The sequence below is a fragment of the Folsomia candida genome, unplaced genomic scaffold (assembly GCF_002217175.1).
Source record: "Folsomia candida strain VU population unplaced genomic scaffold, ASM221717v1 Fcan01_Sc002, whole genome shotgun sequence".
Lineage (NCBI taxonomy): Eukaryota > Metazoa > Arthropoda > Collembola > Entomobryomorpha > Isotomidae > Folsomia > Folsomia candida.
In genome coordinates, this window is record NW_019091194.1 from 13,036,683 (window position 1) to 13,051,552 (window position 14,870).

Genomic DNA, 14,870 nt, shown 5'->3' on the forward strand with positions numbered 1-14,870 from the left:
GAGATGTACGGCTTTTTGGACGCTGGTCGTAATGGCAAAAATGAGTTGCAATCTAATCCCATTTTTTGCACAATATATGGTACAGGTTGTCTTGAAATTTAAAGTTTTTGGCCAATTTTTCCATAACTTTGCACATTTTAATGACACGCAACATTTTCTGCCAGAATTTCTAGATTGACCTCGTTCTTATTTACTATTTTGATATACAATTTCCACAAAATATTTTTTATTGACAACTCAAATAACTGTTCTTACCCATAATAAGCAATCCCGAATGAAGTTTGCCTTTAGAGTGACAGACTGGGTCGTTATCACAATTAAGCTCGCCTGCATCTACAATTTTGTGGCGTGCAATTTGCAATTTTTTGACATTTAAATATCTATAACTTTATCATTTTTAGACGAATTCATTTGAAATTTTGCACGATTGTAGTACGAAATATTGTTGATAATTGGTGTAAGAATCAGTTTGAAATATTAACCCGTCTTGGAGTATTTCTGATTTGTATAATGCATGCATGCACTGCATCTACAATTAAGTGGGATACTGTATGTGTAGTAGGATTATTGTTTCGGGGATATCTCATTGTTATATAAATCTCATGTTGAACATCAATAAAGTTGCCTCTCGCTAATGCGTCAAAATGTGCAAATGAGGCGGCCCGCAACAATAATTATATTGTATATATTTATTTATATTTTCATAATTTTCAGTTTTACTTCAGATTTGATATACAATAATAAACGAATTCAATATTAATTTTTAATTTGCAGGCTCAAGTATTGGCCTATCTGAATCTGAAGAGCGATCGAGGAGGATCCAGGGATGTTGAGGAAAGTGAGGATCTCAGGAATGGAGTTTTTGGACTATGTGTCAATTTTGTTCAATCGTAGGGTAAAAAGATTTGAAACTTTGAACTGTTGAAACCACAAAGTTGAAACTAAGACAAGGTGCTAAGACATGCAAAACTTGAGACTTTTGATTCCAGCAGCAGGGTGAAAGGAGCTAGGAGGCTGAAGCCATCTGGAACTTTTGAATATTTTGGAGTGCGAGAAGAGATCCTGGGGAAGAGAAAGTAGTGTCTGTTCGGTTGGCGACTCTCACATGCTGTCCTCTCCGCCTTCCTTTCTCCTCAAGTCTTGAAGAACAAGTCTCAAATATTCCAACTTTTCTCGTCATCCAACCAATCCAAGTTATCTACGGCACAGCATGAATACCAAGACAAAAGCCAAGGTGACACCTCTCCGAAAATTAATGATGGGGGACGAGCCATTCCAATTTTTATGCTATATTTAATTACACATACTTGTAATTCTTTGTCGTCCCCTGCGGTGTTTTAGTGCGGGTTATTTAAATCAAGAGTAACTCTGGCATACATTCACTATCGCTTTCCTTTCTCGTCTTAACAATTCCCCTGAGCCAGCCACACACTGACATTATTATTTAATTAAAACTTTGCGGTGAGTAATGAAAAATTTATTTAGAAATGCTGTGTGCAACATCTAAATTGTATTTCCCCAAAACTGCCTCAAACCTGCAGTCGTTTTAATTTTAATTACGAATCATTTTTCTGCGTGTGGAAGAATGGGATAGGTGGAAAATGCATACATGAGGAAAGTGTAACTGAAGGCGAAGGAGGTCATAAATCTGCTCCCGACTTGGGGTTGACTGTTCGTTTTCAGTTCGACTATTCAATAGGATTACGGAACAGATGCCTGGCAATCCGGTGAATGAAGGAATAGAGCGAGCCAGAGAGAGAGAGAAGGGTAAGAAGACCGATTGAAAAGGGGCATTATAATAACAAAAGATTCATTCCTTTTCATACCAATGCTCTTTGTTGTTCATGTTGGAGGAGGATCTAGCAAGAGTACCTCGCGAGGAGAGAGAGTAACTTAGCCTGGCTTCCTTCCCGTTACTCTTTCCCAACAAGCAATTGGAAATTCCGTCAAAACTATGCTGGCTTTCCTCCCTAGATATGATGATGCCAATGGTGTAATAATGTAGAAAAAATTCATCTGTACTGTACACACAGTGGGAGGATGGAAAGAATGGATAAAAGATGGTGAGAAAAGGTCTCACCTTGCGCCATAACTCAACAAGGAAATAACAGCGTATTTCATATGAAAGAACTGGAATTATTTTCGATTTTTCTCCAGAATTGGGAAAAGAATGCTGCGAACATACTCAAGGCAATGGAGAAAGTCGAGTGGTCGATCGTGAAATGTGTCTACCTACTGGCGGATCCAGTTCCTCGTGGATATTCTAACATGCACCGTAAAATTATTTCACCCGTGAACCAATTTCTGACTACTGCGATTAATCGAACCTGCTTTAGAACATGCAATATTGCACAAACATTATGCTGATCGTGTTGGATGACGTATGTATGTATGGTGAGAGTTGATATCTATGTACATACTCATCTAGGTATATGGACCAAATATTGTCTGCATGGTGAAACTTGAACAGTTATACTTGTTGTTATCCACCGTATCGTCATCATCTGAGCACAAGGGAGGTGGAATTAAGGTGCAAAAAGTAAGTATAAAAATAGTGACAGTGGTTAGGTTTCATTGCTTTGACTTGAAATTTAAGTAAACCGTAAGTTATAACTTATAACTTGTTAGCGCCCCTGATTGTACTCGACTCGGTCTTGTTATGTCCACCAAGTGCTTGGGAACGAGTAAATAAGTACAGCCTGGAGAAATGTGGGCGAGGAAGTCCAACAACCCAACCACAAACTGACTTCCTTCAAGATAAGATTGTGATGGGTTTCCCTGTTTTCATACTGTTCTTCCCACTTTTACTTTCTCCAACAAAGATAACGCACTCCCTCTCGTAACTATTTCATATTTCCAATCTGCTCTCCTCGAGTCAGGAACACGCTCAAAGTCGTCCACTTCTCCGTCTTCTCGTACGCCCGGCTTTTGTTACTCTGCTCCCTCATCCTCTTATAAATGATGGAGTGGAAAAAGAGAATGGAGAAAAAGGAAAAAATTCTGCTAACAAGGTTTTTCATGTTGAATGTAGATTGAACCCCGAGAAAGAAATTTCATACAATGTGATGTGTTGTAAAGGTCTCACCGCAATCGAGTGAGAAGTACCGTAGAGGAACTATTTTTCTAAAAAACTAAAGATCAAACAACGTTTTCTTGTGTAATAAAATATGTGTATTTGAGTTTTGGACATAATAATTACCGGGTTGATCATTTAGTAATAGTTACTTGTGGACTTATTCATATATACATAAACGCGTTAAACAATTCTCAATCGGATCCTCCATCGACAGAATTTATCACCATTTTCTCGTGACCATACTTTTCACTGTATGCTTCCTGTATAAGTTTACTAGTGGGAAGGAACACCAGATCAATATGCCCAGAATTTTAGAGTTCCCGACAATGTTCTTCCGTTCTCTCCGTCCTGTGTACATATATGTATGTACGACGTGCACTTTCACCATTATGAGTGCTACCTACCATTCCAAGCTGTATATGTCATGGGGCAGGCATTATTATTATTATTATTATTATCGCTATTAGAATCTTCATTTAGAATTTTCTACGGCAAGAGATGCATTCAACTCATCCTTTCACAATGAGGGGACTGGACAATCGGACCACATTGTAAACGGCGACCGCCGCCGCGACGGTGAATTGCATCGCATGGTTCTCTGTATAGATACGTAAATGGCCACATTACGAGAATGTCACGTCAGACGTATAACACATTTTCAATGGACAACAGAGTCATCACTACCATTCTTCCGGTTTCATATTATTTCTCAATACGCAGTTACCAATTCACCCCGCAGTTGCTGGAATCTCGCTTGTGGATCAACAATGGGACTTGGAACCCAGGAATGATAACGAGGTGAAAAAATTTAATCATGCACAAACAAACCACGTGGTAACACGTAGGCAATTATCCTATATTGGGTATATAAAAAATATGTATTTTATGAATAGCATAAGTACGTACTTCTCTATGTATTTATGTACTATGTTGAAGCATAAATATTTATAAGTATATATGCAAAAAAATAAGGTCGCCGTACCAAGATTTCATTAAAATATGACCCGAGATGCCGCTCAGCAACAACAATCCATGGGATCATCACACTCTTTCTAACCTTTTGTTCGAGCATCGTGTAACATGTAGCCGTGTGACGATGGAAATCCCTCCAAATAGCTCACTAGCCAAGCACACTCTATTATCTGTCCCATTTACAATGAGTAATGTCGCAGCTTATTTTGTTGGCTGATAATTGGCATATAAAACATTTAATGTTGATCCGATTTAGTGCTTCAGTTGCTGCATTACATGATATATATCTTGAGCACTACATATATTTTTAGTTGCAGATTTACTTGCCCATTTGTGTCGATGATGTGTTAAGGAAAATATTTCACAGGTTTTCACCCCATTAAATGTAATAAGCTATAAAAGTTGTGATTTGGAACATATTTTACTCTCAATTCTTCTCTCAGTTTTCAACAGACCGAGAAAGCTTTTAAGCGGCGGAGTACGTAAAAATGTCAGATTCCTTTGTTCTCTCGTGACTTGCTAAATGGCTTCCTTTCTTAACTCGAGTTTCTCCTTCTCCGCTTCAACTGTTGGTTCGTACAAATCTTTTATTATCAGGTTAGTTAAGAGGACGTTGTTTACAAAGCTCGGTGTGGTGCGGACATAAGATTATTTCCATACATGCATGCATCGTATATACCTATGTATGTAACAAAAAATATTGTTCTCTGTGGTAAATATGTTTCATAACTTGAAACAAGTTGAGTTCTTTACACAAACTGTATATATACAAAGATAATAATTTATTGTATCTCAAAAAGTTTGCGTAAAAATGGAGAAGCAGCGGATGTGCGATTAAATAAAGCGGAAATTGTATTCCCGCCATCAGATTTTAACGTCCCTTCACAGTATTTTTGTACGATGTAAAACTCGTGATGTAGTAGGATGAAGCAGTTACGCTTAATTGCAAAACTTCTGCTGAAAGCCAGCTAGAGCCAAAGGGAACCCGCTCAAGCCAAGAAAACCAGCGATGTTTGAACGTTATTTCATTTCTTAAGAGTTTTGAGTGAAAGTAAGCAAAGTAGGGCACAAAACACTCAAGGGACCCAACTTCAGCTTCATCCAGTTTCCTAGATGCAAAGAAACAATTTCTGATAAAAGATAATTAATTCATCCCCCACAAAGCACCCAATTCAATTCCAATCCTGTCATAAAAATTATCTATTCAAAAATTGAAAATTGTATTCCTTCCGCCAATCGAAAATCAGTAAGTAACGCAGAGGATATTGTATATTTGTGTTAAATATACATGCACAAGTATAGCAGTTCTATGCCTCTAATAATCTATAGTCAGCTTGGCTAGTTTGGCAGCAAAGTACAAAGCAAAACGGAATAATGGAGGCAAAATATATAATGGAGAGGAACAAGATTGCTAAAAATGTGTTGATGTGATGGGAGTTGACTTTACTATTTAAATTGGATTGCGAGGAGCTTATTATCAGAGTTCACCAAACCCACTGACGAGTAACAACCTCTGAATACTAAAATAGACAACTAATAACAATTTTACATCTTTATTCCATGAGCTTGAAGCGACGATGGCGCTTATTTTTGTTGAGTGAAGTGAAAACTATCATGATCCCTGAAATTGTTGGATGCTTGAAACTCAACTGCAAAAACGAAGTGTTAATTATATAAGGAAAGGGAACTACCGTAACACCTCCTGCTATTCCAGTGGGATTATGTAGTCGGGTAGAGACAACACAGCTACGCGAGGTGCTTATAGAACGTTAATGATCGAAACTACTCACTGTTCATTGTCACAGAATTATAAGCACCACACACTGGCTGCACCCAAGAGTCTGGACAATTCTAGTGTAATGGAGTAATTAATCTAAAAAATTGAACATTAATTCAAATCAATTGGTTCGTAATATTGAATTTCAATTACATAACATAAATTAGGGTAGAAAAAACATCACGTGCAACTTTCACCCTTTGACAAGTAATGCGAGGTAAATAAATGTGCACAGAATATCTGAATTTCCCCAGAATCTTTACTACTCTACTCCTGCATTGTACATCCATTTACACGAAACTAACTCTTTCCCTGTTACGCCAGACACAATTCCATTTCCAGCCAGACATCTCCTGCGCTTGGTACATATGCAGTTAGGTATTACGTATGTATGTACAAACACACTGCACTATTTCAACTTGCATTATACTTGCACCATTATTTGAGCAATGTGTTTCTGGGATATGAGACATAAAAGCAAAAATTCTCAGGTCACGATTTAAGGGCTATCAACGTCCCAGCTCCCGTCCGACCTACATTCGACTTTCACCTTTCACCATTTTGCTCGAGGTGAGTATGTACAACGTTCCAATGACTCATATCTCTCTCACTTTTTCACTTTGGGCTGCAACGAGGCTCCACAAAGAATAAATACAATTATCTGTAGTTTTTTCAAGGAAGTTTACTTCGTTAGAGTCGACTTATGGGTAGACATCAAAGACAAAGACTTACATATTTGTTGTCGAACGATGACGTTCCAAGCGAATAATAATCGCAAAACGTTTTACGTGAGAGATTTGTAAGATTTTAATCAATACACGAAACTAAAAATTAAAAATGTTGCTTAGGTGAAAGTTCAATAAAAAAGATAGAATAACCTGAACGTGGAATTGTGTCATATGCTTTGGTGCGTCACCTCTCGTTCATATTATAATGACATGAATAACATTTTTACCATTGTTTCATTACGCTTAAGAATAAAAGGGCGAGGTGTCTTGGGATGACTCGCAGTATTAAATGACTCTTAAGATGAGGGGGATGCAACTGAATAACGATTAGTACTTACAAGGCTTGGAAATCCAATTTGCCCAATATTCAGCGTTGGACGTCTTTAGGGCGGGCCTAGAAAGATCAAGCACCAGCAGGCCGACGAGACGTACATTATGGGCTGGATGATCTTCGGGTAGATTGGATGGGAAAGTTGACGATAAAATTTTGTTGATCACGCACCTTCCTTGCGTACATGCATGGTTCCAAGGAATAGAAATTGATTTTTGCCTGACCTACAAATTACTGTATGAGAAATAGGAGAGAAGAATGCATCTGTAGACAAAACTATTTTCCGGGAACAAAAAAGGATGTTATTTCTTCCAGATTGCTTTTTTTGTGCAGCATCATGCCACGCCACAAACTAAAATGTTGACACAAACTGCATTCGCAAAGTCGAAAATTGCTATCGAAACTTTTTGTCACAAAACTGGGAGAAGTTGTTGCAAAAATGTAAAACAATTATATTCCTGTATATATAAACAAAAAGCGGATTTAATTCCATTAAATCTTGGGTTGTTATGAAATGGAAACTTTCAAAGTTGGTTGAATTCAAACTGTTTAAAAGGTCGTCCGCTAATGGAATAAGCAGATACGTTTCCTTTTAAGTGAAAGTAAATTGGATCACCTTCTGGCTCGGTAGATAAAATTGGATATAACAATTCTGGCAGAAGAAGAAGCAAAACTTCAAAGCAAAATGAATGGGTGGAATGTGGTGGGTTCCTATGATTACTGTGCAACTGGATTTAGCTCCTTCGCCGGTGCTTTCTCTTTTACTTTTCATTTTGGTCGACAAGGAAATAATAATGTATCCGCATTAGCTCTTTTGGCTAATGCTCGGCATCCCAAGAAAACCATTGCCGCAGGTCAACCACTGCCACAAAGAGTTTCTCACGAAAAAAAAATCCGTACGTTTAATATTATGTAAATATAGATCTTCTATATCGCAGTTATTCCCTGCAACGTCTAGTTTGAATAAGTACCAAAATAGTTATAATAAAATGAAGTGGATTATTTTGAAAATACCTCAACCTTTTAGGAAAATATTGCCGCTTCTGTGTGACAAGATTGACCAATTATATGTCCTCCTAAATGTATCTCGTTCAGACGTGAACTTCATTCGCAAATTGCGCAATTATTAATTCAATTATCGTGTCTTTCGATTCGTAATTTGTTTCAGAAATATTTTATTATTTTATTAAGTAGACAGTTGACAGTATAATATATGCACAATATGCACGACATGATTAAATGGGCGCCATTTACCATAATTCAATCGTATGTATATCTATCTTTTATAGTAGGAACTAATCAATGTAAGTGTTAAAAATGGTACAACTCCAACTATTTACCACGAGTATATACCGATTTATAGACATACTTAAATAGCTACACATGTAAATTATTATATGTAAACCACGCCATTCACTTTGTACAATTTGTAATCTAGAATTTTACATTGTGATCATTCCAAACCATTGTGCACGATTCTCACTCACTTTGTATGGTAAAATCATTCCAAATCATTAATAGTCAATGATGATACACAACCCATCTTGTTCTCACTTTCACAACTTTCACTCCAATCCTGCAAAGTACTTTGAGTAATGTTCCCTCGTGATAGAAGAGAACTCGAGTGTGCAACATGGGATAATAATTTGAGAGAGGAAATTGTCAAAACTTTTTCAACTATTTCCTGCCAAGAAGGGAAAAGGATCGCACAGTAAATTCACGCTCTTACTTTAGCAATCTATCCAGTTTTCAATTCAGTTTTGTCACTTTATGAGTATGTGTGTACATAAAATATTGTAGATTTCAACAAATTAAATACATTCAATTTCATTTTTCTTTTCTTCTACTTTTAGGCAAGGTTGTCATAATAGTAATACAGTTGTCATTTGTATTTTCAGTCATGATATCTCATAGTTTATTTTTATGCTGTATATTCTTGACTTTCCCCATCTCTATTACATATATTATTATATATAAATACAAACCGTATTAGCACACAGTACATTAATTTCTGTTCACCCTTATTTATGTAGCATATTCATTTTTCTTTTCTTTTTTTTTAACTTTTACACTTGCTTACAAACGTACGCGCACGCACCAAAAAGAAACAAAAAACACTCATATTATGTTCTATTAAGGGGACTCATTACACCAAATAGATTCACATTTCTGCGCCATTTAAGTTCTCTATCGCACCTCATGACGATTGGGAAGGAATTGATTATCGTCATTCTAAACGCATTACATGTAGGAACACATGGAAAGCAGAATGTTGATAATAATGATTAGACACACGAAGCACTCTTGCTGGGTGGTGAATTTGATCCTGCTACTGCCTGCAGATGACAATGCCACACATTCTTGGTCACTCTTAGGAACGACGATGGACTCAATTTCTAAAAAAAGACGAGTCATTCAACACCCTTCGTTTATTTTTATCTGGGCGGAGGCAGCATGTAAATGGTTTCGCATGGGGAAAGTTTAAGTGTTCAAGCGTCTTCCGAGGTATTGTTGGGGAGAGTGGTTGGTTGGTTAGTTACGGTGGTTTGGTTTCAAATCCGAGACACGGGCATTTCGAAATGGTTCTCCTCACTCGTTTTACTGTACATGGATGTGAACTTTGAACCAGGTTTAGTTTTACTCACAGCAATAACAGCAACATTTGCCCATCCATCCAGGAGATAAGAGGTTGGATTCGAGGAGATTCCTGGGGTTCCGCGTGTCGTAGTGAGGGCAGATGATTTGGATGTGAAATGTGGCCATCGCCCATGAAAGGGCATCTCAATCCAAATCTCAATCGAATCGGAATGGCAAATGTGAAGAGAAATCTCATCTACATCAGCAGCAGCCCTATGCAGCAGAGTTTCTCCTTCTCGCGATGTTGGTTTTCTTAGCAAGGATGGAAATGGTGTGTAATGCATTAAGATAGAGATAAGTGTAAGTACAGCAATAACAGTGGGATCGAAATGGCCATCTTCAATTCCTTTCTGCAGAATGTTAAATACTTGAAGAATCAACACAAAAATGGTCAGAGCCTATCCCAATAACTGCGGCAGCAGCAGAATAAATTGTACAAGACGCAACTAGACAAGCTCATTCGACCATATCACAACCTCAACTTAAGGGATCGTAGTAAAACATGAAAATGTAGTCTGCCATCTCAAACAGCATTCGCAACTCTGCTACTCATTATGCTAGCATTACTTTTAATTTCAATAATTATTACAATCTATTTATTTATTTATGTATATACAAGTGGGTCGAGGTCCCATAAAATGTCTCGTTGTAATTTACGCAGTTAGCCAAATTTAAATGCCGTAAAGGGTGCTGGATAAGAAATTGAGTGGAAAGTTTAACACCATAAATATACGAGTTCAGCAGAATTAATCTTCTTATTAAAAGATGCAGAAATGTGTCGTTGTTGCTTCTGTCATAATGTAGATTTCACAGTCTTGTTCGGTGGTGGGATGGGCTTAAATCCATTAGAATTAGGAAACAATGCACCACACATTCAGTCACACTTTTAGACTCAAACCGTTAAACTTCAAGTCCACAGAGAGAGGTAGAAACTTGATTTAATTGGTTGGATTGCTTCAAGCATAGGATAGCTCACGACTGGAAAGAGGAAGTGTTTTGCTAAAGTTGAATTTAGCCTGCCATGTCACATTTACTCGATTGCTTTAATGCAAACTTGTATTCCTTCTTGTGCTGTGCACCTTGTGACGGTCGTCTACAGTTGGGCTGGGAAATTGCTGCCATGACAATGGAACGGATCATCATAATTCGCATCATAATTCACAAAAGATTCAGATAGTGCTAAATTAATGAGACAAAGCATGTCGTCCTGCATGCAATTAATCTACCTGATAATGGAGCAGATGCACACAATATGTAATATGCAGTTAACGTTACACTTTTGTCAAGGTGGAAGTAGATGGATGATGATACTGCACTGGAGGTAATTGTTTAATATAGTTTGCATGAAGAGCGAACACAGCTCATACTTTTGAAACCACGCCGCTGCAAAGTAACCACTTTTGTCAGTTTTGCGCTCCTTTCCCTCGTTTCATTTCCTCTCACGGTTTCCGTCAGTCATACTTTAGTGAGAACCGAGCCTGGTTTCCATCAGATTTGTACTGCGGGCTCACACACCCACGTTGAATTGTGTAATGGTAGTCATACCGTAAAATTGTATGATTACGGTTATGTTTCCACACAACCAGCTAAGAAGGTTGGGTAGATGTGGTAGTGCGGTTTCATCTGGTGATGTTACTTCTTAATGCGTATCTCATTTGATATATTTGGTAGCATCAACTTGTGAGAATTAATATGAAGAAGGTAATAATTTTTAGTATTATTATTATGATTTGTATCAAGTCACTTTGACACGCACGTGTGAGGTGTTGAAGCTTTGAACTATATTTTTGAATCTCACACATCCCGAGAACATTTTATATTTTGTCACAATGGCGAATTTATTTAAGATTTCAAGTACGTGTTTGTCAGCTCATCGTCATGTATACATACGACACTAGAGTACGTGTTGTAAAGCGCTACACAAGTTGAGAAGACCAACATGATGACGGAGAAGTCGACTGGAAGTTGAAGCTTCGTTCCATTGTTAACACACAACGCACATTCTGTAATCCAAATATTGGGCGTGTTCTTGGTGACATGATTAATTTGAGTAACTTGTACCAAAAATCCAATCATCAGTTGGTGAAAGGAAGGAAGGAAGCCGACGGAGGAGTCGAGGAATCTGCATGTGGAGTTGAGCCACAGAGTCATGAGAGAAAGTTCTTGAGAGAATCCGGAAGGCAAAGAATGTGTTGTCATGTAACTACTACGAGGGAGCTGAGAAAGACTTCTTTCTCCTTTTGTCGGCTGCCTCGTGGTGGTGGCAGGACGAAATTATATGTAGTTACAGGTTGAAGAGTCTTCGTAGCTATCCATGGGAGAGATATTTAGTCACTGGACCGTGTTGGCAATGACTGTGATAAATGCACTCACAATCCATTCAAATTCTCTCCCTGGCTAAACACAGCTCTCTGGAAGTTGATTCGAAGCTAACTGTTGGCCTATTAATCTGGTATCAATATTGACAACGACGGATGAAGGTTTCCCATGAAAACTGCCCGAGCTGCTCACTATTGGTCGGGTGGGTGGTCCTTGTCTTGTGTGCTGGAATTTCAGACATAAAAAATCGAGATTCATTCACCACCCACATAAAAATAAATATAGCGTGATTCCTCATCGGACCAAGTACGCGCTTTGTGTTACAAATATCCAAAATATTAACGTCTTTTCTCTTCTTTGACAGCAGGTCGTTCATTGACACGGGAAACGCCAACGCAAGTACTCGTTAAAATTCCACAAATGCAACGACGACGACCAGGAAAGATAAAGTCGGAAGCAAATGGAGGCAGTCAGGGTAGGTAAAGCACCTAATGGAGCATAAAGGTTGCAAAGAAAGCAGTTAAATTTACCTGTAGTCCATACCCATTGGGTTTGTTGGTCCTAAACGTGGCGTAATTAGACAAGCCTGAGTGTTGTTCCATTGTTAATGGTACATCGGGGTCTACAGTCCTCAAAGGAATTTTTTCAACGAATCCGACCCCATAACGTTGATTAATTTCTCCATTACTCAGACGCGAGTAAGTCTTCCCCATGCCCGTTTTCACTGCAAATGAACAAACCATCATCATCATCGAGGGATTCGACACGAGGGTCAACCTGCTTCATAAGCATTAATACGAGATCATTACGACGATCCTGTCAATCCCTCGGGCCAGCATACAGATTTAAGTTACATATTGCATGCAACCGCTACCCAACATACCGTGCACATTAACCATCAATACAAATGAGAGACGCAAAACCAATATTTCTTTTCACAAACCTTGTGCACTGTGTGCGTCTTACTACACAATGTGTTCATACAAGTGAAAGTGGTGTGGTTACAGCAGATCCTTAATGTTTCCCTAATGTATTTGGTTCTCTGACATTGATTTCACAACACGTATGTATGTACATACATATATACAACTCCTCAGTTTTACACACTACACAACTTCCCTGTCTAGTCACATATGCGTACACTGCATATGTACACTGCACCTTTTAAAACGAAGAAAATATAGTGTCCTTCGAGTCATTCAAAAAATTATTAATTGAAAAGGATTACAAACGCGACTCGTATTTTCAAAATTGACTCATCAACACTAACAGCTTGCTCTTTGCATTAACTTTTAGTTTGAAAGGGATTATCAACATCTTTCTATACTTTCTTCCCTCCATCTTAAATTGGAAGGTTACTTTTACAGAAGAAAACATAATGTGACTCTAAACTGTTTACTCTTTTTGGTTTGTTTGGTGGGTTAAATCCCTTCCTTCACTTTCACTTTGGAATAATTAATTATCATTTGCAGAGGGCAAAGAACATTCAAGTTTAAAGAAATACTCGCAATTGCATGTACACTTACATATATTCCTACCACTCATTGAATACGAGTTAATATCTAACTGATGCATAATGAAAGCACATATGCACTATAGACTAGTACTCCGTAGTGAAAGTTGCAGTGTCAGGGAAAAAGGTTGAATAATAACCCAAGAGTAGAGAGAGAAAAGAGAAAAGATAATCCCTGACTGACAAAGGCGTATTCTTTCCCTCATGGTGGCAGAAGTTGGCGAAAGTAATGGGGAACGTGAAAGTGGATAAGAGAAAGAGAGAGAATATCATGTGGAGAATAAAAGACGTCTTAGTCAGAATAGACGACGGAAGCTGAAAAGAAATGTTGCGGAAAAACTTGGCTAATTACTGTCTCTCTTTGGGAGATAAAGCGTATAATTTTACGTCATTAAATTTCCCTGAATATATCCCTATAACATGTTTGCTTCATCCATTGTTACGTTGATCAGCTTGGATAATATACACCTCGACAGCCGACATACATACAACCAAACGCTCTGCTGAATTTGTTTAATCACGAAAAGTTACAGGACTCTGGGGATAATCACGTTCTAAAGGGAAAAGAAAATGAATTGCTCATTGATTTTTTATTAGAATTTTACACATGACCAAATTGCAAGTGCCTTATATTTATATGTTGGCTTTCTAGTGAGAAATAATGAGATGAGAAATCTCAATTATGTATGTATCCTACCTACTCATCTCGTTTTGTCGCATACATTCCTGCGTAATATTAATCTTTCATTTTTAAATTCCGGCTGACCATAATTACAATTTGAACAAAAGTACAAACTGCTACTTTCGTTCAAATTCCCCTGCTGGTGGTAACCCATGTAGAATGCAGCACAAAAGAGTTGAGCGATCAGCCCAACTTTGTCGTCCCAAAAGTCAAACTACTGGTCTTCCTCATTTTAATTACACAGTTTGCGTTCTACTTTGCAAAGAAAGTTTCGGCTGTTTTGATACCAAAGGAAATTTTTGGAATAATTTGAGAACTAGTGCTACATAATATGCATCTGATGTGACATGTCTCTACTTCTAGTTTTTGTCTACTTTAACCAGTCGGAAATAATTTTCAAACATTGATGCATACCGTTCGGCAAAATTTTACTGGAGTTACTCAGATTTACTTTATTGTAGGCACTGCATGGGCACCCCTGAGTTCAAGGATATTTTTTTCTACGCTCCTTAGAAAATACAATTTCTAAAATGTTTTAAGGCTCTGTACCAACTTTAAACACCCAAATATATTTTTGACCTTAGTTACCCAATTAATTTTAAAATTATATGAAACCTCTCCCCCTCCCCCTGGAAAAATGGGGGAAGTAAATTTGGAAAAATTAATAGGTCAAAAGTGAATGAGAAATAAATAAGAACTATACGCAAACTTGCTTTTTACCTTCGGATTACCTTCTGAATACCAATATTTTGATGAATTCAAAGTTTCAAACTTCGAAAATTCGAGTTTTTTTTCAATACATAAATCTTATATACTACCTGACAACTAGCCGGAT

The 14,870-nt window shown here is 37.7% G+C and overlaps 1 protein-coding gene across 2 annotated transcripts in view; it reads right to left on the reverse strand.

Moving 5' to 3' along the window:
• Positions 1-8,035: 8,035 nt before the first annotated feature.
• The window catches only part of LOC110844859, an 81,367-nt gene continuing 74,532 nt past the window's right edge, over positions 8,036-14,870 (reverse strand). The window contains exons 22-24 of one of the 2 annotated variants that reach the window (XR_004833998.1): positions 12,371-12,564; positions 10,748-12,065; positions 8,036-10,636 (exon numbers count right to left, since the gene is read on the reverse strand). Coding sequence is in view for 1 of the 2 variants with exons in the window: in XM_035847911.1 (XP_035703804.1) it covers positions 11,919-12,065; positions 12,371-12,564 (341 nt within the window). In the remaining variant the exon portion in view is untranslated. Of the gene's footprint in view, positions 12,066-12,370; positions 12,565-14,870 lie in introns of both variants that reach the window. The other variant, XM_035847911.1, reaches the window with a different exon arrangement.